Here is a 22,624-nt window from a genome sequence, read left to right on the forward strand (position 1 = left end):
CATTTTTCGGAAGCCAAACATGCTCCGTTTTGAGTGTCACACTTCCTTTTTGAGTGTTACGCTGAGGTCTGTCTGTTTTTGCTATTTATTTTGCGTTTTTGTTTCTGTGGCTTTTGTTTTGTTTTGTTTTTCTGTCTGTGTGGAACCCAGTTCAGCTACTGATCGATTGTGTGACTGCAGTACATGGTTTATTGCTTTCATTTTATGGATCAGTGGTCTCGTAAGATAGTTAAATCTGTGTTAAATTACAGTTTTAGGGGTTGTTTTTAAAAGTCTGGAACGGATTAATCCCTTTTGCATTACTTTCTTTGGGGAAGCGCGACTTGGTTTTCGAACGGACTTTTGGAACGGATTAAGTTTGAGAACCAAGGTACCACTTGAAGGTTGCTTCCACCTGCAGATCTCTCTTCCCACATCAGGACCTGGTCCATGGGCCAGGGGGAGGTATTCCACATTTGCTCGGTCGATTTGAGCCGCCTTGTGGAATCAGATATGCACCCACGATGGAAAAACCCAAAGAGACGCTGCAGGAATGAGCACAGGGGCAGCTTTGTACCTTAGCTTTATTTTTAAAAAACAAGTCATGCACAACACAAAAGGTGCTTAAAATTAAAATCCACCGCCACTTTCCACCACCACAAACAGCGCCACCGAAATGTTAAAACACACAAGAAGCCTCACAATGCATTTTTCTCTACTTGGAAAGTTTTTTTAAAGTTGTGCACCGTTAACCGAGACACAAGGTGTTTTATTAAGCTCTGCAGAAAATCCTAAGAGAGAGAGTCGCTTCCCGGAACAGACTGCAGACTGCAAGGACCACCTGGGCTGGTGGATTGGGGCCCGGAAAGGTTTCCTGTTTGCCAGAGATGCCTTCAGCCAAGGAAGGTGAGGGTGCCAAATTCCCTCTCCACCAGCCAGCATCTCATGCCAGCAAGCTTGATGCCAAGGAGACAGAACCGCTGGCCAGGAGGCTTTGCCAAGTCGCAAACAGGCAACCCCAATAAAATAAAATAAATACAGGCTTTTGGGGGAGCCTAGGAAAGGTCTACTGTTTTTTCTCTCTGCCCAATGGGACAGCCACACAATTAACTGGAGCTACAGGGCTTATGCCGACAGCCTTGCAAGATGCTTAACGGTTTTCAAACAAAACCCAGTTTGCCTGAAACTGACCTTGACTCAAGAGGGACAAAGCAGTGGCAGATGTTTGTGTACAGACAAGGTAAGGGTCCCTTGCCGACTCTCTATAAAGTGGGGAGACACCGTACAGCACGGAGCGTGTTTTCCTCACCATCTGGGGAGCTCTAAGACTGGAAGCAATCCTTGCACGGAATAAACAACTTTTAAAAACAAAAGTTTATTGAAATGCAAAAGCACGGGAGGATTGCTAGGCAGCCCAAACTCTGCTTGCAAATCGCCAGCACTTTATAAATCGGCAGAAATCTGCACCTTGCTTGGTCAGAGCTACCCGCAAGCAGCAAGCGCTGCCTTGCCCCAAACTGGTTCACTCCATTTGTTTAGGACTACAACTCCCATCAGGACCCAAGCCAGGCTGGGGGGCAAGGCTGGGCTAGTCACTTGTGAATTATTCCAAGCATTTCTGCTTGGGAGAAAAAAGCACAGCCCTGCGTAACGGGGGTAACTGATGTTATCTAGTATAGAATATCTAAAGCACAAATTTATAACTCTGTGCGGATGTCAGAGATAGGAAAGGGGAACGGGAGCTCTCTTGCAAGTTGAGCCCCTGCGGTCTAAATTCCTCAGAGCGTAATAAAGCACTCGCGTCCCGCAGTTGAAAGGAGAAAGGTAGACCGGACCGTAACACGTTAAGAACAAATCACTTTTTAAAAGCAGCCAGGAGCTTCTGTTTGTAACGAAACGGAAGCCACATAAACGTTAAGACAGGAGTAGTTTTTAAAAAATGATAATAAGGGAGAAAAGACGAGGGAGAAGGTTCTGCGAGGGGGAGATCTAAATCGAGGATCTGTTGCGCGCGCGTATGCGCGAGATCTGTGAAATGCGCCAGCCCGCTAGCTCAGAAGGGGGCCTCCCGCGATCCGCGGGCCGCCATCATGGCTCGCTTCAGTTGCTCGTATGTCACGAACATCACCACGTTCCAGGATCCCAGCCGCAAAAACGAGGGCGTAAAGCTGAGAGACGGAGAGAGATCGGGGAAAGGAGAAAAACAGAGCTGGCATTAGAACAAATGGAAAAAGAAAGGTGATCCTGTTATTGCTTTGGTTATTAAGAAATGTATTTTTGGTATCTTTTATATTGCAAACTGCTTATAAAGGGCCAGGGCCTTCTCAGTGATGGCTCCGACCTGGTGGAGTGCTCTGTCCCAGGAGACTAGGGCCCTGCAGGATTTAACCTCCTTCCATCAGGCCTGTAAGACAGAGCTATTCCGCCTGGCCTTTAATTTGAATTCAGCCTGATCTTTTATTTCCCTTCTCTTCTCTTCCCTCCCCCTCCCCTTTTATGAAGATCACCTGCTCTGAGACCCCACAGCTAATTCTCCCCTGGGCTCCTCGCTGGCCCAAGTAGGACCAATTCTGCCAGCTAGCCCTGGTGACTATCTAATGCTTATTTCCCCTAAATTGATTTCTGAATTTTGAATTTCATTGTTATTCATGGTTTTATACTGTATTTTATGCTGCTTTTACAATTAAGTGTTTTTAATTTGTTGTTAGCTGCCCTGAGCCCAGTTTTTGGGCCAGTAAGGGTGGGGTATAAATAAAAAATTATTATTATTATTTATTATTTGTGAGCCTCGGATGAAGGCTGACAAAGGAATTTAGCAAATGAGATAAAAGGTAAAGGGACCCCTGACCATTAGGTCCAGTCACGGACGTCTCTGGGGTTGTGGTGCTCATCTCGCATTATTGGCCGAGGGAGCCGGCGTACAGCTTCCGGGTCATGTGGCCAGCATGAATAAGTCGTTTCTGGCGAACCAGAGCAGCGCACGGAAACGCCGTTTACCTTCCCGCCAGAGTGGTACCTATTTATCTACTTGCACTTTGACGTGCTTTCGAACTGCTAGGTTGGCAGGAGCAGGGACTGAGCAATGGGAGCTCACCCTGTCGCGGGGATTCGAACTGCCGACCTTCTGATCAGCAAGTCCTATACTCTGGTTTAACCCACAGCGCCACCCACGTCCCAGCAAATGAGATAGGACCACCTAAATTCAAAAGCAGCATGAATGGGTGAATGAGGAGGGCAAGGGTTTTTCGGGGCACCTGAAAACCCAAGCAGTGGCCCCCAGATTCCACCTTGCCTTAAAAACTAGGTGCACATCTGACCATGAAATGGAGATGTCTCGCGCGGACATCTCTTTACCCTGGCCTTTGAAGCTGGATGGATTCATTCATTATATCTATTCACCACCCTGCCCTTTTCACAGGCCAGGACTTCAAGGCAGCTTTTGCACAAATTCAAACAGTGCAAATGAAACACACACACAAAAGCTAGGAACCATATCAAAGATAACAGCTAAAAAGCAATTTTAACAAAATTAAAACAATATGGAAAAACCCAAATCTATTTGAATATTGATGATGATAATAAAAAACCAGCACAGCATTATAAAAAACCAATAATAATAATAATAATAGTAATAATGATAATAATAAACAAGACAGTTCCCAAAGGTCTGTTGGAACAAAAAATTTGACCAGGAGACAAATCTCAAGAGTGGCAAGTTGCTCAACTGAGCATCTTCTTCCCCAATTCAAAGGATAACCGTCCTTTGGCAGCCAAGGGATCTGCAGCCTTGGGAGGCAACGGAAAAAACCCAGAGCATGGATCCCAAGGTACAGGTAGCCATGGGCAAAGATGGCTGGTGCCCATTGAGACTGGTAGGGTAGAAGGCAAGTAGCCTGCCACTAGGTGGTAGCAGAGCCCATAAAAGGCAGAGCCAACTACTGTATTTTTCCATGTATAAGATGCCCCCCATGTGTAAGACTTTTTTTTTAACCCAAAATTAATAAATCAATATTTCTTGAGTTGTTGAGCTTTTCTGGGGGGAGATTTCCCTTCACTTGATGCCAATCACCCCCCCACACCACCTGTATTCACTATCCGTGTATAAGCCAACCCCCCCAATTGTTGATAATAATTTTTATTTGTTTTTCAATTACAATAATCCAATGATGGCTTCATAATAACAGTGCCCAATTAAAATACCATTCCCTAATACAAATCGCTCAGGTGCCAAATTATCTAATTTAGGTGGCCTGCCGCGTGCTAGAATTGACGGTTTGATGATTCACTTTGTGTCTGCGTTCCAAAACCTTATTGATTTCAATTCCATTACAGTCGTAATAGCAAGCCCTTATACACCAGCTGCAATATTTATAACTTCTATTCGTGCTAACGCATTAAATAATTTATGTGAGATCTTCACTTGTAGGCCCCCAATTTTTGCCAATTTTTTTTAAAGAAAAAAAATCGTCTTATGCATGGGAAAATATGGCAATTCTTTGTCTTGTCCCCATCTTCCTCCTCCTGTTTCCCACATTGTACAAAGGGAAACATCAAGACTGAGGAGGAGGAGGAAGCTGAAAGGCGGAATCGCCCCCTGGGCTGGTTGCAGGGCCAAATTTAGGTTTGATGAGGCCCTAAGCTACTGAAGGTAATGGAGCCCTTTATGTGTCCAGCTGTCCTTTGTCAACAACAAATGGTCGCTGTTTTTTGTGTTGAATATATGCTATATCAGGGGTCAGCAAACTTTTTCAGCAGGGGGCCGGTCCACTATCCCACAGACCATGTGGGGGGCCGGACTATATTTTGAAAAAATAGTAATGAACAAATTCCTATGCTCCACAAATAACCCAGAGATGCATTTTAAATAAAAGGACACGTTCTACTCGTGTAAAAACACCAGGCAGGCCCCACAAATAACCCAGAGATGTGTTTTAAATAAAAGGACACATTCTACTCATGTAAAAACAGGCTGATTGCCGGACCGTCCGTGGGCTGATTGGGCCGAATCCGGCCCCTGGGCTTAAGTTTGCCTACCCATGTGCTATATGGTAATTGATGGACCTAATAGGTATCTAAAGCCATTTGCACATGACAAAATATGTATTTTATCAAAGTAGTTGTGGAACTGAAATACAATTAAGAAGTATATTTTAGGGGAGGGACGCGGGTGGTGCTGTGGGTTAAAGCACAGAGCTTAGGGCTTGCTGATCAGAAGGTTGGGGGTTCGAATCCCCGCAACAGGGTGAGCTCCCATTGCTCAGTCCCAGCTCCTGCCAACCTAGCAGTTCGAAAGCACATCAAAGTGCAAGTAGATAAATAGGTACCACTCCGGTGGGAAGGTAAACGGCATTTCCGTGTGCTGCTCTGGTTCGCCAGAAGCGGCTTAGTCCACATGACCTGGAAGCTGTACGCCGGCTCCCTCGGCCAGTAAAGCGAGATGAGCACTGCAACCCCAGAGTCGGCCACAACTGGACCTAATGGTCAGGGGTCCCTTTACCTTTATATTTTTTTGGGGGGGGCAAGAGAGTGGAGCTCTATGCTATAGCTTGTTTAGCTTATATGTAAATCTGGTTGCAAGGAAGAAGACATGCCAGCAGGGGCTGGGTGAAGGCGGGTTGAGGCTGGCGGGGGCACTGGCCTCCGTTGCCCAGGGGTCTCCAGCCCCAAATGGCTGCAGACATCCCAGTTGCCTTGCCCTAATTCCCAGCTCCCGCCAACCTCCTGCCCTGCGGGGGCTTGTCAAGGGAGATGGAGACTCACCCTTTGTAGAAGGCAAGGGGCCCCTCCTTCCTCAGCATGGCGAGGGCACACTTCACGGCACTTCCATATTGGCCGGGGGCAGAGTTCATATATCTGGTCTTCACTACGTCGACAGGGGAGGCGATGACGGTCGTGCAGAAGCCGGCTCCAAACGCAGAGGTGAAGTGGCAAGGGAGGTTGTCTGCAAGGACAAGCGGGAGGGAGGCATCGTGAGCCGGGAAGGAAACCAAATCACTTCCCCAAAACTAGCCATTGCGGAATATGTGGCTGGACAACAACACGAAAAAGCTAAAGCCGAAAGCTCGTGACGTGGAAGTTGCACAAAACAAACGAAATACCGTGAAAATCCCTGGAACGAGAAGTAATCGACTATAAATATCTTGTGGAAATCAGGTAAATAATAAAAATCAAAAAGCTTAAGGGGAAAAATTAGAAAAAACCTCATTTTCTTCGTTAAAGGTTTTGTTCTGTTTTAGGTTTTTCATTTGTTTTGTGCAATTTCTCAGTTCCGTGACTGTTTTTTTTCTATTTGTGACATTGAAGTTAGCTGCAGGCGAACTCACGCCATTGCCTTTGTCCTGAAATACACCCTGGCAGGTTTACGCGGCTTCCTTCCCAGGTTCCTCTCCCATCCAATAAAAGGTTTTCTTTTTTTAAAAAAAAAATGTTTTCCTTCCGCCTGATTGATAAAGATATATAAAAAATCAAAACTTGCTTGCAAATGGACAATGTTGGCTTAATAATGCAAGTCCAGTATACCTGAAGGAGTGTCTCCACCCCTATCATTCTGCCCGGACACTGAGGTCCAGCTCTGAGGGCCTTCTGCTGGTTCCCTCACTGCGAGAAGCCAAGTTACAGGGAACCAGGCAGAGGGCCTTCTTGGTGGTGGCGCCCGCCCTGTGGAATGCCCTCCCAGCAGATGTCAAAGAGATAAGCAGCAATATGCAAGTTTACATGGTGATATTAGACTGTCAGAACCCTTTGGTGATCCATGGTAAGGATCCACCATAGCGTGGGCGACTTTTGTAGGAACCTCGCAAGAAGTGGACTCTCCACGCATCTCAAAATCCAGGAGCTCCTTCAAGCAACAGCCCGGTCCTGTCCATCGCTCCTCACCTGTCATGAGGTTGTACTTGAGCAGAGCATCCTTGATCAGGTCGTAGGTCACCAGCTCAGCGCAATTCACAAGCGCATTCCGGGTTATATTAGGGGAGGTACCTAGACAAAGTGGAAGCAAAAATTATTTGATGTGTTAATGCGAACGGAGGTCGTCAAAATTGCAGCTGAGGTTTGTTCTTCGGACTGGCAGATCTAACATATAGAATAAGAGAACAAGAAGAACATACGTTTAAAGAAGATTGGAATATTTTATTGAATATATGGGGGGGGGAATTGTGCACACTTGAATAAGGCGTTAGGATAAATTCAACAGTGTACGTTTGATGGATGTAATAATGGAAAACTGAATGGTTTAGTTTATGTAAAATACGCAGGGATTCATGTTATGCAAAATGAACCAAGGAAAGTCATTGATATTTTAAGGTTGTTTAATGAATGTTTTTTTTCTGTTTTACAATTTAAAATAAACCAAGCAAAAGAAGCACTAAGGCAAAGTCTCTTTGTAGCAGGGCATGAGTTAGCAATTCTGAATTGAGCCACCGTGATATAGTGCTCAGAGCGCTGGACTTGGACCTGCGAGACATCAGGGTTCAAATCCCCACTCGGCCACAAAGCTCACTGGTGGCCTTGGCCTACCTCACAGGGTCGTTGTGCGGATGAAATGGGGAGGAGGCAAACTGTGTTAGACCACCTTGAGCCGCTCGGAGGAAAAGATGGGATAGAAATGCAATAAGCAAAATAATAATGGCTTGGAGGACTTTGGAAGCGTCGGCTCCCCCTTTGCCAAAGCCCAAATTTACTGACCTTTCCAGAGGCCTCGAACCCCTTCCTCTCTCGCGATGGTCTTGTAGGCGTCGAGGGTCCCTTGGTACCGCCGGCCGCCCTCCATCCGGGCTTGGGCTTGGAATCTCACTTTGACCACATCAGTCGGCTGGGCCACGGCGACAGCCATCGCTCCGGTGGTGCAGCCAGCGAGAAGTCGGCTGCCGATACCAGCATCTGCCGAAATCAGAGAAGGCAGCCACGTAAGAACAGGATTCATTCCCAAAATAGAATTATAAACGAGCCTCTTTCATGTGTACCGTAAGTGTACAAAGTCACCGAGAGGTGTGCGCTCGCTTTGGCCGGGTAATCTCATTTATATTAGGTCTAATTGGAGGCAAACAAACTCCTTATTGACCCAAAGAACCTCGTTGCTGATCTTTCCTATTTGTCACAGAGTTGTTCGCGACAAAAAGTCGTAGAGAACTGCAGAAGAATAGCCAACGCTCTGGAAGAGAGGCTTAGATGTACTGTTTCTGGTTGTATATCCATTCATTTTTTTACTATACTACAGTGGTACCTTGGTTCTCAAATGCCTTGCTACTCAAACAACGTGGAACCCAAACACTGCAAACCCAGAAGTTAAGTGTTCCAGTTTGCGAACTTTTTCCAGAAGCCGAAAGTGTTCCGTTTTGAGTGCCACCCTTCCGTTTTGAGTGTTATGCTGAGGTTTGCCTGTTTTTGCTATTTATTTTGCGTTTTTGTGTCTCTTTATTTTTATGACTCAGTGGAACCCAGCTCAACTACTGATTGATTGATTGTGTGACTGCAGTACATTGTTTATTGCTTTCATTTTATGGGTCAGTGGTCTCGTTAGGGAGTAAAATCCATGTTAAATTGCTGTTTTAGGGGTTGTTTTTTAAAGTCTGGAACGGATTAATCCATTTTGCATGACTTTCTATGGGAAAGCACGCTTTGGTTTTGGAACAGGCTTCCGGAATGGATTAAGTTTGAGAACCAAGGGACCACTGTACTAAGTTATAGTCCAGTGGTACCTTGGTTCTCAAACTTAATCCATTCTGGAAGTCGGTTTATTGTGTTTTAGCAAACAGCTATTATACAAATGAAAATGAGAGCAATAATAACAGTGATTTACATTTATTCTCCTTCAGCTTTAAATGATAAATCACTTCCCATACCCCCTTTAATTTTTATAGCACAGATTTGTAGAGTCTTAGCAAGAAATTTAGACCTCCTGAAGGTTATATACTATACCACACTAAAATGTTTAAATGTTTCTTTGATTGCCCTTGAATCTTCCCACCACCCTTTCCTGCCCCACTCTTTGAGAACCACCGTCTCTGGGGTTAGGAAGGAAGACCCCCATGCTGGCCTTCAGGTCCTTCCGTCAGGGATTCCGAACTGCGGTCCCTGCACTGCAGGGGGTTGGACTAGATGGCCTTTGGGGGTCCCCCTCCCAACTCCACGATCCTTGGCCCCAGAGGCTCAAGTCCACTTACGCTCAGAGCCCTTGGTGTAGAAATGCTTCACCGAATCGTACAGCCCAATGCGGACAGAGGCGAAGCTCATCTGGCGCTGCAGGCCGGCCACCAGCCCATTGTAGAGGCTCCTAGGCCCCTCGTTCTTCACCATCGTCGCCATGGTGCCAAAGACCCCTCTGTACTGCGCCGTCCTGGCTTCCACAGCCACCTTGTTCTCCCCTTGGATCTGCTCAGGAGGAGAAGAGAAGAGGGAGAGGGAGAGAGAGAGGATGAAGAAACAAGAGTGAACTGGAGCCTGCCTGCCTGAGCTCAGAAGCAACATTCTGTTTCTTGTTTCTTTTAATATTTTTTTTATTAATTTTAGCATATAAAAATTTTAAGACATACCACACAAATTATTATACATATATCCTTATTTGGACTTCCTTCAGCCAGTGGCGTAGCGTGGGGGGTGCAGGGGAGGGCCGGCCGCACCGGGCGCAACATCTGGGGGTTAGGGTGCGCAAATCCACGGGTTAGGGGGCGCAAATCCATGGGTTAGGGGGCGCAAATTACTTGCCTTGCCCCGGGTGCTGACAACCCACGCTACGCCACTGCCTTCAGCATCTCTGATAGCCTTCCGTCTTGATTATTTCTCCTGCAATTCTTAACTTAATATTGCCTTTATATTTTCTAACAAATTGTTTCTTCCTTTCCATTTTTACAATATTTCTTAAATTACTCCTCACAGAACTTCTTGTAGTCCTACAAATGTAATTTGATCATCGCAAATACTTTTCAGATACTCAGTAAATTCAGTCCAGTCTTCGGTAAACCTCTGGTCCCGCCGGTCTCGGATCCTTCCTGTTAGCTTATCTAATTCTGCATAGTCCATCAATTTCATCCTCCATTCTTCTGATGTTGGTAGTTCCTCTTGCTTCCATTTTTGGGCCAATAATATTCTTGCTGCCAGAAGCAACATTCTGGTGCTATTTTATCCCAGGTTCAACAAGCAAGACAGGGGCCTTCTTCCAACACTCCCTTTGCCATCTAGGAAGATCTCCTGCACATAATTCCAGAGAACTTTGCACACGCTGTATGTTTTGGTAGGTGTTCAGCGATGAGCATCCCACTTCTGACACCAAGGTTGCTGCCTAACCTTGACTTCTGGATGACAGATGCCGGCTGACTTAGGCGATTTCCCTGCAGGGTTATATACAACTCCCCGGAGGGGCTTCCTAGCACAAGCCTACAACAGGGCTTCTCCTTTGCAAAGGAAAAGGGAGTTATGGGCTGTGCGGGGAAAACGTCGCTTGGGGGCTCAAGTACGGAGGCTCATACCAAATTCTCAATTGGCCAGGCTTTGTTCAGCAGCGCATTGCAGGACAGAGTCCAGACAGCCTGCAAGACCTTTCATGGAGACACACTCTATAATGGAATAATATATATGCCATCTTAGCTATTCATCCTCTGGCCAATACGCTTCCGCCACCCATTGCCCCATCTCTCCATCTAACTGCGGACCTTGAAAACATTTCCTCAACCCATTTTTTTTTACTATACATGCAGAGCCCTCCTTGTATCTTAACTGGCTCTGTTTTTCACTTTTAACAGAGTGTTAAGTTCCTCTTAACCTAGACAGCATCTTAAAAAGCAGAGGCATCACCTTGCCAACAAAGGTCCGTATAGTTAAAGCTATGGTTTTCCCAGTAGTGATGTATGGAAGTGTGAGCTGGACCATAAAGAAGGCTGATTGCCGAAGAATGGATGCTTTTGAATTATGGTGCTGGAGGAGACTCTTGAGAGTCCCATGGACTGCAAGAAGATCAAACAGATCCATTCTGAAGGAAATCAGCCCCGAGTGCTCACTGGAAGGACAGATCCTGAAGCTGAGGCTCCAAGACTTTGGCCACCTCATGAGAAGAGAAGACTCCCTGGAAAAGACCCTGATGTTGGGAAAGATGGAGGGCACAAGGAGAAGGGGACAACAGAGGACGAGATGGTTGGACATTGTTCTCGAAGCTACAAACATGCGTTTGACCAAACTGCGGGAGGCAGTGGAAGACAGGAGTGCCTGGCGTGCTCTGGTCCAGGGGGTCATGAAGAGTCGGACACGACTAAACGACTAAACAACAACAAGTTCCTCTTATCCTGGTTCCCACCAGTTTTACATACATGACACTGATCTCACCGATAACGGGTTTTGCAGAAATCCCACACCAGCTATTCCCAAGCAGACAGTGGGCACCGTTAATTCAGGGTGCCTGACCCTAACTTGGGAGCTGCTCCCTGCCCACAAAGGCATAGTAGGAAAATATATGGAAAGTCAACCTCTGGGTGTGGCATCTGCTGGGGCTCACCTGCAGCCGGACTTTAGCCGTGTCCAGGGGGAAGGTGATCAGGTCTGCAATGCAGGCAGCCGTCCCGGCTCCAACGAACTTCACAGCAGCCGTCGGAGGGACGTCGGTGGGCTTGAATCCAACCATTTTAAACCAGCTTCACGCCTGTTTTTTTCGGAGGAGATGAAGGAAGCAGCGAGGGTCGCTGCTGGGTGCCGATGTAGGAAGTGGACAAGACCAATGAACTCTGCCCCTGTCTGGGGAGAAGAGAAGACACTCTTAAAATCCAGGTGCAAAACATGGAATAAATAATAATAAAATAATAATAAATATAATAATAAATATAATAATAATAATAATAATAATAATAATAATAATAATAATAATAACCATAGTTTAGAGGTCCCGGGCCCTAAGGAAGTCAGACTATCCCCCACCAGGGCCAGGGCCTTTTCAGTGATGGCTCCGACCTGGTGGAATGCTCTGTCCCAGGAGACCAGGGCCCTGCAGGATTTAACCTCCTTCTTTCGGGACTGTAAGACAGAGCTATTCCACCTGGCCTTTAATTTGAATTCAGCCGCTCTGAGACCCCACAGCTAATTCTCCTATGTCCTCCTCGCTGGCCCAAGTAGGACTAATTTAGCCAGCTAGCCCTGGGGATTATCTAATGCTTATTTCCCCTAAACAGATTTTTGAATTTTATTGTTATTCATGTTTTTATACTGTATTTTATGCTGCTTTTATAATTAAGTGTTTTAAATTTGTTGTTAGCCGCTCTGAGCTCGGTTTTTGAACTGGGAAGGGCGGGGTATAAATAAAATTATATATTATTATTATTATAAATGATTTATTCACTCTGGGCAGCTCCCAACAGAATAATAATAATAATCAATCAGTTTATTACAGTCATAGACCAGCAGTCAGAGAATAGAATATTAAGTGGATAAAAAAACAAAAACTGATAATTAAAACAGATAAAATCTAAAAACAAATATAACATTCAGTTAAAACAACTGTAAGAGCATAAGAACTAAAAGACTTGCAGTTAAAATAAAATAATAATAATAATAATAACAATAATAATAATAATAATAATAATAATAATAACAACAACAACAATAATAATAATAATAATAATGTGACAAAACATCAAACATTAAAAACTTCCCTAAACAGGGCTGCCTTCAGATGTCTTCTAAAAGTCAGGGCAGCAAATTCCAGTTGTTATTGGACTACAACTCCCATCATCCCTAGCTAGCAGGACCAGTGGTCAGGGAGGAGGGGAGTTGCAGTCCAAAAACAGCTCAAGACCCAAGTTTGGGAAATCCTTCTGTATTGGCTGATTTGGAGATAACAAAACCAGCCTAGTTGCTGCCTGGGCTCACTGGCTATAGCCTATTCCTGATCCTCGCCTTGTCTGATACACAATAAGATTCGAGGCTTCGTATTTAGGTTAAGAGTTCAGCATGCCGTCCACTCCCTAAACTGTGGTTCATCTTCATGACGCTTTCTGAAAAGCCACCTTCCTAAATGACGGTTCAAAGTTTTGATCAAGGCACAGTTAATTTTAATCACTGTTTGTCAAGACTGAACAACACAACAATCTGCAATTAATCTAGAACAGAGGCAAAAGCTTCCTGTCTCCTCCACAATAACAGAACTAGGGCTGCCAGACGTACGGACATATCCAGGATTTGTCCATCCAAAACAGTGTCCAGGCAGAATTTTCTATAATCAGCTAAAATGTCTGGGGAAACCCATATCGGAAGTATTGGGTTTTTTTGGCAAATTTCCTTAAGAAGGCTCAACTATTGTGTCTAATCTAATCCAGAATAGCTCAGCAACTGGTATTTGAAAGCACTGCAGCCTCTAGAGCGATGGAGTCAGTACAGTGCCATTATTATTATTATTATTATTATTATTATTATTATTATTATTATTATTATTAATACCCCGCCCATCTGGCTGGGTTTCCCCAGCCACTCTGGGTGGCTTCCAACAAAATATTAAAATACAATAATCTATTAAACATTAAAAGCTTCCCTAAACAGGGCTGCCTTCAGATGTCTTCTAAAAGTCTGGCAGTTGTTTTTCTCTTTGACATCTCATGGGAGGGTGTTCCACAGGGCGGGCGCCACCACCAAGAAGGCCCTCTGTCTGGTTCCCTGTAACCTCATTTCTTGCAGGGAGGGAACCGCCAGAAGGCCCTCGGCGCTGGACCTCAGTGTCCGGGCAGAACGATGGGGGTGGAGACGCTCCTTCAGTGCCAGATTTACATATAAGCTAAACAAGCTATAGCTTAGGGCCCCACTCTCTTGGGGACCTCCCAAAAACTTTAAAGGAAAAAAACTGGATGTACATTTCCAAAATATAAGATAAAAAACAATAAAACCCACATGCAGCAAGAGTGTTTCGTGTTGTGAAGACTCCTGTGATGTAAGTAATGGGCCGCGCCTGCTAGCCTGCTCCCTAAATTATCACTGGTTTGCTCATTTCTGTATCAATTACTTTGATAAAATACATACTTTGTTATGTGCAAATGGCTTTAGATACCTATCAGGTCCATAAATTACCATACAGCACATGTTCAACATAAAAAAAAACAGGGACAATTTGGTTTGCATCCAAATTGCAGACAGTCAGGATACAAATCTGGCCGTCCTAAACGTGGAGAGTGAAGAAGATGCATCTGAGACATATGCAAAAAAAAGTATAAAAAAGGCACTCAGGCAAGGAACTTTGGCCTGCTGACCTTTGATCCACAGGTCTGAAAATCTGATAAGAAGCCATCGCCAGATAATAGAGATATGACTCCAGTCCACCCAGGTCAAAGCAGCCGCACCCGAATGCTGCCTCAAAATGCTGCAACAGCAGCCTGGTTGCTAGCAAGGAGACGGACTCTGCTGCAATGACCTTTGCCGAAGTTCCCTTTTCTATTTACTGCCAGGACTGAGTCAGCGATAACCGGAACCCGGCTGAGTCACACATTGCGCGTGGGAAGCAGGGACAGCCCACCCATGTCATTTTGCAGCTTTCTCGCTGAGCAGACTAATTGGAGAGCCTGGGAGTGGATGCAATTTATCCTTTATTAGCCTTTATCTAGGAAGCTCAGGCTGCAACCCTCACCAACCCACTCTCTGCTCCCATCTCAACAGCTTTCGCTCGGCTGAAACGCAGCCTTGTTGTCACATCCATCATCACAACTTCTGCTTCCCCCCTCTGCCGCTGGCATGTGGCCCCCAGGAAGTTATTAGGCCCTCGATCTCAAAAAGGATACTGTTATCTACTGAGTTGAATAGGATCCAAAATGCAACAGTCTGATTGGTCCTAGAACAATAGGATTCAGAATGCAACAGCCTGATTGGTCCACAGGAGCCACCCAATCCAGCTCCAGGTGGAAGTGAATCCACAACCTGATTGGCCTACAGGTGAATCCCAGAATTAGCCAATCACATGGGGCCCATTGTGTAAATAATGTATATAAGGCAGACATCCTGGGGGAACTTCCATTCCTCCTCACCACTATGAGCTGAATAAAAGGTAAAGGTAAAAGGACCCCTGACCATTAGGTCCAGTCGTGACCAACTCTGAGGTGGTGGTGCTCATCTCACTTTACTGGCCAAGGGAGCCGGTGTACAGCTTCCGGGTCATGTGGCCAGCATGACTAAGCCGCTTCTGGAGAACCAGAGCAGCGCACGGAAACGCCGTTTACCTCCCCGCCGGAGTGGTACCTATTTATCTACTTGCACTTTGATGTGCTTTTGAACTGCTAGGTGGGCAGGAGCAGGGACCGAGCAACGGGAGCTCACCCCGTCGTGGGGATTTGAACCGCCGACCTTCTGATCGGCAAGTCCTAGGCTCTGTGGTTTAACCCACAGCACCATCCACTCTCGACTCTGAGTATATTTCAGATACCCTCCCCAGATTTTGGCCATTAAGGAAATCACGGAATGGCCTTTCCCCCACGGCAAACCGGAGTTGGTTCACCCCCTCCACTTTCTTCTTCCCTGTCTTTCTATATCACCCAACTTGTGCAATACAGAATGGAATATATAGTTTTACAACTCTCACACTGGTATTGCATGGGTGGGGCACCCAGGATCACCCCCACCCCTGAAAATAAGAATTGAGCTCAAAAGTGCACCTTACAATGAGATGGTGCCTGCAATATCCTGGAATGACGAGGGCTCATTATCACAGAGGCAGGTGAATTAGAACATCTGTGCTTGGCACTTTTATGGCACAATAATGGTGCCTTAGGGCTCCAGTGTTCTCCCTATCCCATGATGCAGCGCAAGTGCGTGATTTTTAAATAAAAGCCCGCTATTGTGACTATCTTGAAATAAACTCTCCAAAAGCACTTGGGAACCTGGTGCCATCCAGATGTTTTGGATTATCACTCCCATCAGCCCAGACAGCTCCATCTCCATGCATCGTACTTGCTGAGAATGATGGGAGTTGTAGTCCCAAACACCTAGATGGCAAAGGCTGCTCTGCGGTGAGGTATACCAACACCATGGATTTTAAATGTATGTTTGGTGGAAGCAAATTGATACACTCAGAGAGGAACAGGAAGCCCAAGTTTTGGGGGGGGAAACACAACTTCTGCAACGGGTACTCTGATGACTCCCCAAATATTTATTTTCTTGCAACTGCTTCTGCAGCACATATTATTGCAGGGATGGTCAAACCCATCAGCGACTGCAAACAAGATTTTTGGGAGTTACTGCTTGTTAAGTACTTGATGAGGCGGCTTTGTCAATTTGCAAAAGTGCCAGTGTTTTGCTGAGAGACCAAGATAACTTGGCCTGGCAGAATTGGCTGGAAGAAAACTAGCTTAATGATCAGGAGCCGAGATCGTATCCTTATGGTGAAATACCATTTTGGAGGGCAAAAAAACCCAACACGGTTTGCAAGCAAGGTGTAAACAGATCAGCTACACCAAGCTAATCAGACGCCAAGGAATAACTGAATGGATTTTCCTTTTATCCTGTAGACATTATGGAAAGAGCAAGCAAATGTTTCCTTAAGTTATTCTGCTACTTGGGAAGCGAGGGAAGGAGTTACCCAGGGCAATGAGAGCCCGTCTGGGACAATTAAATCCCATCCCACACCAACTGAAAATCTCCAGAAGCCGGGCTAGAAGCCAGCTAGATTAAAACAGGTGCTGTTTGTACATTTTCAGACCTACACTTGTATCCCAGGGGTCTCTATGCCTACTCCATTGTTAAAAATCAAAGCAGGAACGCTGTTTTCAGAATTCTCAGGAAACAAAACCAATTTCTGCAACTTGTGCAATATATTGAGAACCAATGTGGTCAGATATAAATGCAGTTAATATACCCAAATGTAAAGGTAAGGGACCCCTGACCATTAGGTCCAGTCGTGGCCGACTCTGGGGTTGCAGCGCTCATCTCGCTTTACTGGCTGAGGGAGCCGGCATACAGCTTCCGGGTCATGTGGCCAGCATGACTAAGCTGCTTCTGGCAAACCAGAGCAGCGCACAGAAACGCAGTTTACCTTCCCACCAGAGTGGTACCTATTGATCTACTTGCACTTTGACGTGCTTTCGAACTGCTAGGTTGGCCAGAAGTTAATATACCTAGAACTGCACTGCAGAATACATAGACTTCTGAATTGTCAGTTTGACAAGTCTCAGATAGAGAGGATTCTAAGTTTTTTCTCTCTGCATGATTTTTCTCCTGGTATTCAGAGCAAGCAACAAGATATACAGTGGTACCTTGGGTTAAGAACTTAATTCATTCTGGATGTTCGTTCTTAACCTGAAACTGTTCTTAACCTGAAGCACCACTTTAGCTAATGGGGTCTCCTGCTGCTGCCGCGCTGCCGGAGCACGATTTCTGTTCTCCTCCTGAAGCAAAGTTCTTAATCCGAGGTACTATTTTTGGGTTAGCGGAGTCTGTAACCTGAAGCGTCTGTAACCTGAAGCATCTGTAACCCGAGGTACCACTGTACCAAGTATCCCCCAGAAGTCTCATTAAAGCAAGCCCTCTACCATTTTTGAGATTTCTTCCATATATTTCCAAGTGTATCTTTACAACCAAACAGGACTAGAAACTTAAAGCTTATTCAAAAACTCAAATCTTTCGGAAGAACAGTATTGCACCCAGCCCCCTATTTCCCCGCACTTGTGTACTGTTGCAACACACAGAGAGTTGTGATTTTACGCCATAGTGGTTCTCAAACTCACAGCTTGAACCTGAGCTTCGCGAGAAGCCGTCCTCACCTTATTCAAGTATTTCAGGATGCCGGCAGGTCGATCAGGATTCTCTAAAGGTGTCCCGTTCGTCGAAGTTGCTCAAGACCACCACACTCTGAGTCCCTTTACTTTCCATAGAAAGACGGTTTGAAAGACGACACCTAATAATCATACTATTTATCCTGCGAAAAAAGAACAGAGGAGAAGCTGTCTGAGAAACTGGGGCAACAGCTCAGGTTGAGGTTGTCAGGATTATAGAAGGATGCCAGAGAGCAGCCGACTTCTAAGATGCCAGCCTGCCAACGCTAAACCCTTATCTGGCCTTGCCACACCTCAGATTTGCATTAGACGCCAACAGCTTCTAATTCACAGATCGCTGGAGTCCAGCAATCCTCAAAGACAGAACCGGTTTAGACTGGCACCCAATAATTGCAGAAGCACCAGGAAAAAACAAGAGTCATCTTCAAGTCCACTGATGCAAAGCAGCACCCAGATAAAAACCGTTTAAGGGAACTTTGCAACAAGAGGACATGTAACAGCAAGAAGCATCGCAATCGCCCTTGCGGAAGGGAATCCTCTTTTTGCAAGACCGGCACACACCTGTGCTAGCCATGCTTTAACACACCAGGGAGGAAGGCAACAAGACCTTACAGATCTTCACCAAACAAGGCCGTAATCTGCAATGAGTCCCAATGAAAAGAGGCGTAAAACAGGCCCCAGCAAGCTTTGCTAAGCCTCTTTCCATTGGCAACACGGAAAATAAAATTAACTGGCAAGCTTTCCGAGTTAGGTAGAACTGTAGCTTTTTTTTTAGCCAAGGAGAGAACTTTTGGGTCACCCTCCTCTCCCCCCAGGGTTGCAGATGGTAATTTGCAAGGAACAAAAGTTAGAATCAATTGCTTAAAAAAAGTAACAGATTTGGAAAAGGGGAAAGGGGCACGTGCCAAAATTTGGAGAGATGCAAGTGCCAAAGGACGAGTGCGATTTGGTTCAGGGATTGTTTCGGAAAACGACAATTTAAGGTTGCCTTTAAATGGGAATTGAATAACACACACACACACTCCCTGCAAAACAATAACCCTATCTAGAGCAGAATCTACAGCTCAGTTTGGTAGCTGCCAAATGTTTTGGATTGCAGCTTTATTGACCCCAACCAGCAGGATGGTCAGTGATCCGAGATGAGGGCCAGAGTGGACTGGGGGGCAGGGGGTCTCGCAACATCTGAAGAACCCTTGGTTTGCCGTCCCTGTCTTAGAGAACTGAGCTTATGCCCCAGCAGTGCTGGCCACACAGGGCTCCAAGTTGACCAATAATAATAATAATAATAATACCACGTATATTTATATGGGTGCCTACCAAAAGTTTGGAACACCAAATTTTCTGCTTGCTCAGGGAGAAAGCCTGCCCCCAGCAGCCTTATATGCAGAAGAAGAAAAAATGGTGATAGCTATAAGCAGTGCAGTGTAGTGGTTAGAGCAGTGGTTTTCAACTGGTCGGGATGCCAGGGGCAACACTGTCCTCTGTGCCTCTTTCCTTCCTTCTCTCCCTCCTCTGATGCCCTCTGGCACCTCTGCCTCCCAAAGGCTTGCACAGCCGTTTGTTGCAGCAGCCCTGCCTACAAGCTCCCTAGGCGAATGGTGGCTCTGGCGCTGGCCAGGGGGTGCTGGTTGCCAGGAGCTGAGGCGGCCTTGGAGTAAGCAAGGAAGTGGGCGAAGGAAGCCCAGCCAGCCAGTCTGCCAGGCCCTGCTTTTGGGAATGGACAGACAAGTCCCAGTGCCCTGTGGGGCAGTGTGAGGGGGCACCTCTCTTTGGGGCAGGGAGGGGGCAGCTCAGAGACCAGGGATGGCCGCAGCAGATACCCAGAGGACTCCCAAGGAGAGGGGAGAGGAGAGGAGGCTGAGGGAACCCTCCACAAGGGAGGGTGTTAGAAAAGGAGTGAGGGGCTGCCAGCTCTGCAGGCAAGGGGTGACATAACGGGGCTCCTGAGCCCCACAGGGGTGCCGGAGAAAGAACACAGTTGGTCAAGGGAGCCGCGGACTCAAAAAGGTTGAAAACCTCTGGGTTAGAGTATCAGACTAGGACAGGGGTAGGCAAACTAAGGCCCGGGGGCTGGATCTAGCCCAACTGCCTTCTCAATCCAGCCCGCGGACGGTCCGGGAATCAGCATGTTTTTACATGAGTAGAATGTGTCCTTTTATGATTTTAAAATGTTGTATTATTTTATTGTTGTTAGCCACCCTGAGCCTCCTCAGTTGGGGAGGGCGGGATATAAATTTTATTATTATTATTATTATTATTATTATTATTATTATTATTATTATTATTATTATTTAAAGGAATCTCTGGGTTATTTGTGGGGCCTGCCTGGTGTTTTTACATGAGCAGAATGTGTGCTTTTATTTAAAATGCATCTCTGGGTTATTTGTGGGGCCTGCCTGGTGTTTTTACATGTGTAGAATGTGTGCTTTTATTTAAAATGCATCTCTGGGTTACAGTGGCGTAGCGTGGGTTGTCAGCACCCGGGGCAAGGCAAGTAATTTGCGCCCCCTAACCCGTGGATTTTAGCACTCGAGTCTCTTCCGCGCCCCCCCCGATGTTGCGCCCGGTGCGGCCGGCCCCCCCTGCACCCCCCACGCTACGCCACTGCTGGGTTATTTGTGGGGCCTGCCTGGTGTTTTTACATGAGAAGAATGTGTCCTTTCATTTAAAATGCATCTCTGGGTTATTTGTGGGGTATAGGAATTTGTCCATTTATTTTTTAAAAAAATATAGTCCAGCCCACGGCATAGTCTGAGGGGCGGTGGACCGGCCCACGGCTGAAAAAGGTTGCTGACTCCTGGACTAGGACCTGGGAGACCCAGGTTCGAATCCCCCACTTTGGCCACAAAGGGCGACCTTGGGCCAGTCCTTTTCTTCTCTCAGCCCAGCCTCCCCTCCCCTCCCCTGGTCGTTGTGGGGATTAAATGAGGAGGGAGGGGAGAGCCAAGAACACCCCCTTGAGCTCCGTGGAGCGAAAAAAGTTGCATATAAAAATAAATAACTTTACAGTTCTATGTGGTTTTTATGTAGGCAGCCCTGCTCAAGGAAATCTCTAATGGTTGATGTTTCAATGTTTTTATTACTTTGTTGGGAGCAGCCCAGAGAGGCTGGGGCAACCCGTCAGATGGGTGGCATAAATACGAATTATTAATTATTATTATGTGTGTGATTATTGTTTGTGTGTGCTGCAAATTGCTTTGATATTTTCTGTGCAACTGAGATGTGCAAGTATCAAAAGAAGATATAAGGTAAAAAAGTGGCTATAGAAATGCGAATAATTTGTAAAAGATGCTGGGAAGTCAGAAAGAGGAAGGGAAGGCGGTCGATGCTTTGCTTGAGCAATGTTTTATGTTAGATGGGCGGGGTATAAATAATAAATTATTGTTATTATTATTATGGATTTGTGTAACGAAATATGGAAAACTCAATAAAAATTATGTTTTTTAAAAAGAGATGTACAAGTATACATATAAAATACTTGTGCATCTCAATTCCGCAGATAATGTCAAAGCGATTTACAACAAACACACAAATAATTATCAATATATGCGCGTAAAGCTTTTGGGAAGGCCAGCCCAGCCCCCTAACAAAGGCGCACAGAGATGCTTGCAGCCAGGCAGGCAGAATAAAGGCGGCGGCAGGAAGGGGGTGATGAAAAAGGATTTGGGGAGCGCAAAGGAAGATGAATGAATGGATGAGAAGAAAACACATCCCCGGGTATCAAGGGGACCCCGGAGAGGAAACCCCACCCATGGGAGCAGGTTGGAGCGGGTAGAAGGGAAAAGGACCTCCCCACCCAAATAATCCCCCACCCAGCCACCCGCTCACCTTATACCGAAGGGGAGAACAAAACACATGCGAGGGAAGCAGAGGCGGCTGTCGGCAGCGAGCGCCCAGATGCGGCGGCGGTGATGGAGGCGCACGGAAGGGCGATGGAGAAGCCGGGCGAGCGAAGGCAGAGCGAGGCAGGAGCGGCCGCCTCTTTATACCGCCTCCGGCGCCGCCTCCTGCCCGCTGGCCGCGCCCCCGACCCGCCTGCTTGCCGGTCCGCGCCCCCTCCGCACCTGCGGAGCCCAAGCGCCCGCAGGATCCAGCCCGCCGGGAGCAGAGGAGGAACCGGTTGGGCGCCGGAGCAAAGCCCCAGGGCGCACGCATGATTTACGCATAAGCTAAATTCTGGTGCTGGAGGAGACTCTTGAGAGTCCCCTGGACTGCAAGAAGATCAAACCTCTCCATTCTGAAGGAAATCAGCCCTGAGTGCTCACTGGAAGGACAGATCCTGAAGCTGAGGCTCCAATACTTTGGCCACCTCAGGAGAAGAGAAGACTCCCTGGAGAAGACCCTGATGTTGGGAAAGATGGAGGGCACAAGGAGAAGGGGACGACAGAGAACGAGATGGTTGGATAGTGTTCTCGAAGCTACCAGCATGAGTTTGACCAAACTGCGGGAGGCAGTGGAAGACAGGAGTGCCTGGCATGTTCTGGTCTAGGGGGTCACGAAGAGGCGGACACGACTAAACGACTAAACAACAACAAAACAAGCTCTAGCTTAGGGCCCCACTCTTTTGGGGGCCCAAAAAAAATTAAAGAAAAAAACAACTGGAAGTACATTTCCTTTTTAATAATTTTATTGCATTCTCAATTTTATCATAATCACAGTTTCCGTACATAGTTCAACAAACTCAAGCATTGCTCTAACAGAGCATGGATCTCTTTCTGACATTATTACTTTATTCTTAGCATTTCTATAACCACTTTTTTTACCTTCTCTCTTATTTTGGTTTCCCCCCTCATTAAATGTAAATCAGTTCCTTATATTCTCATTACATAACATTTCAACTCAAACCTACAAACGTTTTCAGATGTTTACAGGGCTGGGTGTACATTTCCAAAGTATAAGATAAAAAGCAAATAAAATAAAACCTA

The 22,624-nt window shown here is 46.2% G+C and overlaps 1 protein-coding gene across 1 annotated transcript; it reads right to left on the minus strand.

The window, feature by feature from the left end:
- Positions 1-545: 545 nt before the first annotated feature.
- LOC308588780 (dicarboxylate carrier UCP2) lies at positions 546-21,683 on the minus strand. Its single transcript, XM_081197449.1, has 8 exons — positions 21,528-21,683; positions 17,688-17,842; positions 11,462-11,697; positions 9,141-9,348; positions 7,663-7,857; positions 6,856-6,957; positions 5,740-5,920; positions 546-2,147 (listed from the first exon to the last, which is right to left on the minus strand). Exons 3-8 carry the CDS (start codon positions 11,585-11,587, stop codon positions 2,033-2,035), a joined length of 927 nt encoding a protein of 308 aa, XP_081053575.1. The 5' UTR covers positions 11,588-11,697; positions 17,688-17,842; positions 21,528-21,683; the 3' UTR covers positions 546-2,032.
- Positions 21,684-22,624: the final 941 nt, after the last annotated feature.

This window comes from Podarcis bocagei (genome assembly GCF_964188305.1).
Source record: "Podarcis bocagei genome assembly, chromosome: 6".
NCBI lineage: Eukaryota > Metazoa > Chordata > Lepidosauria > Squamata > Lacertidae > Podarcis > Podarcis bocagei.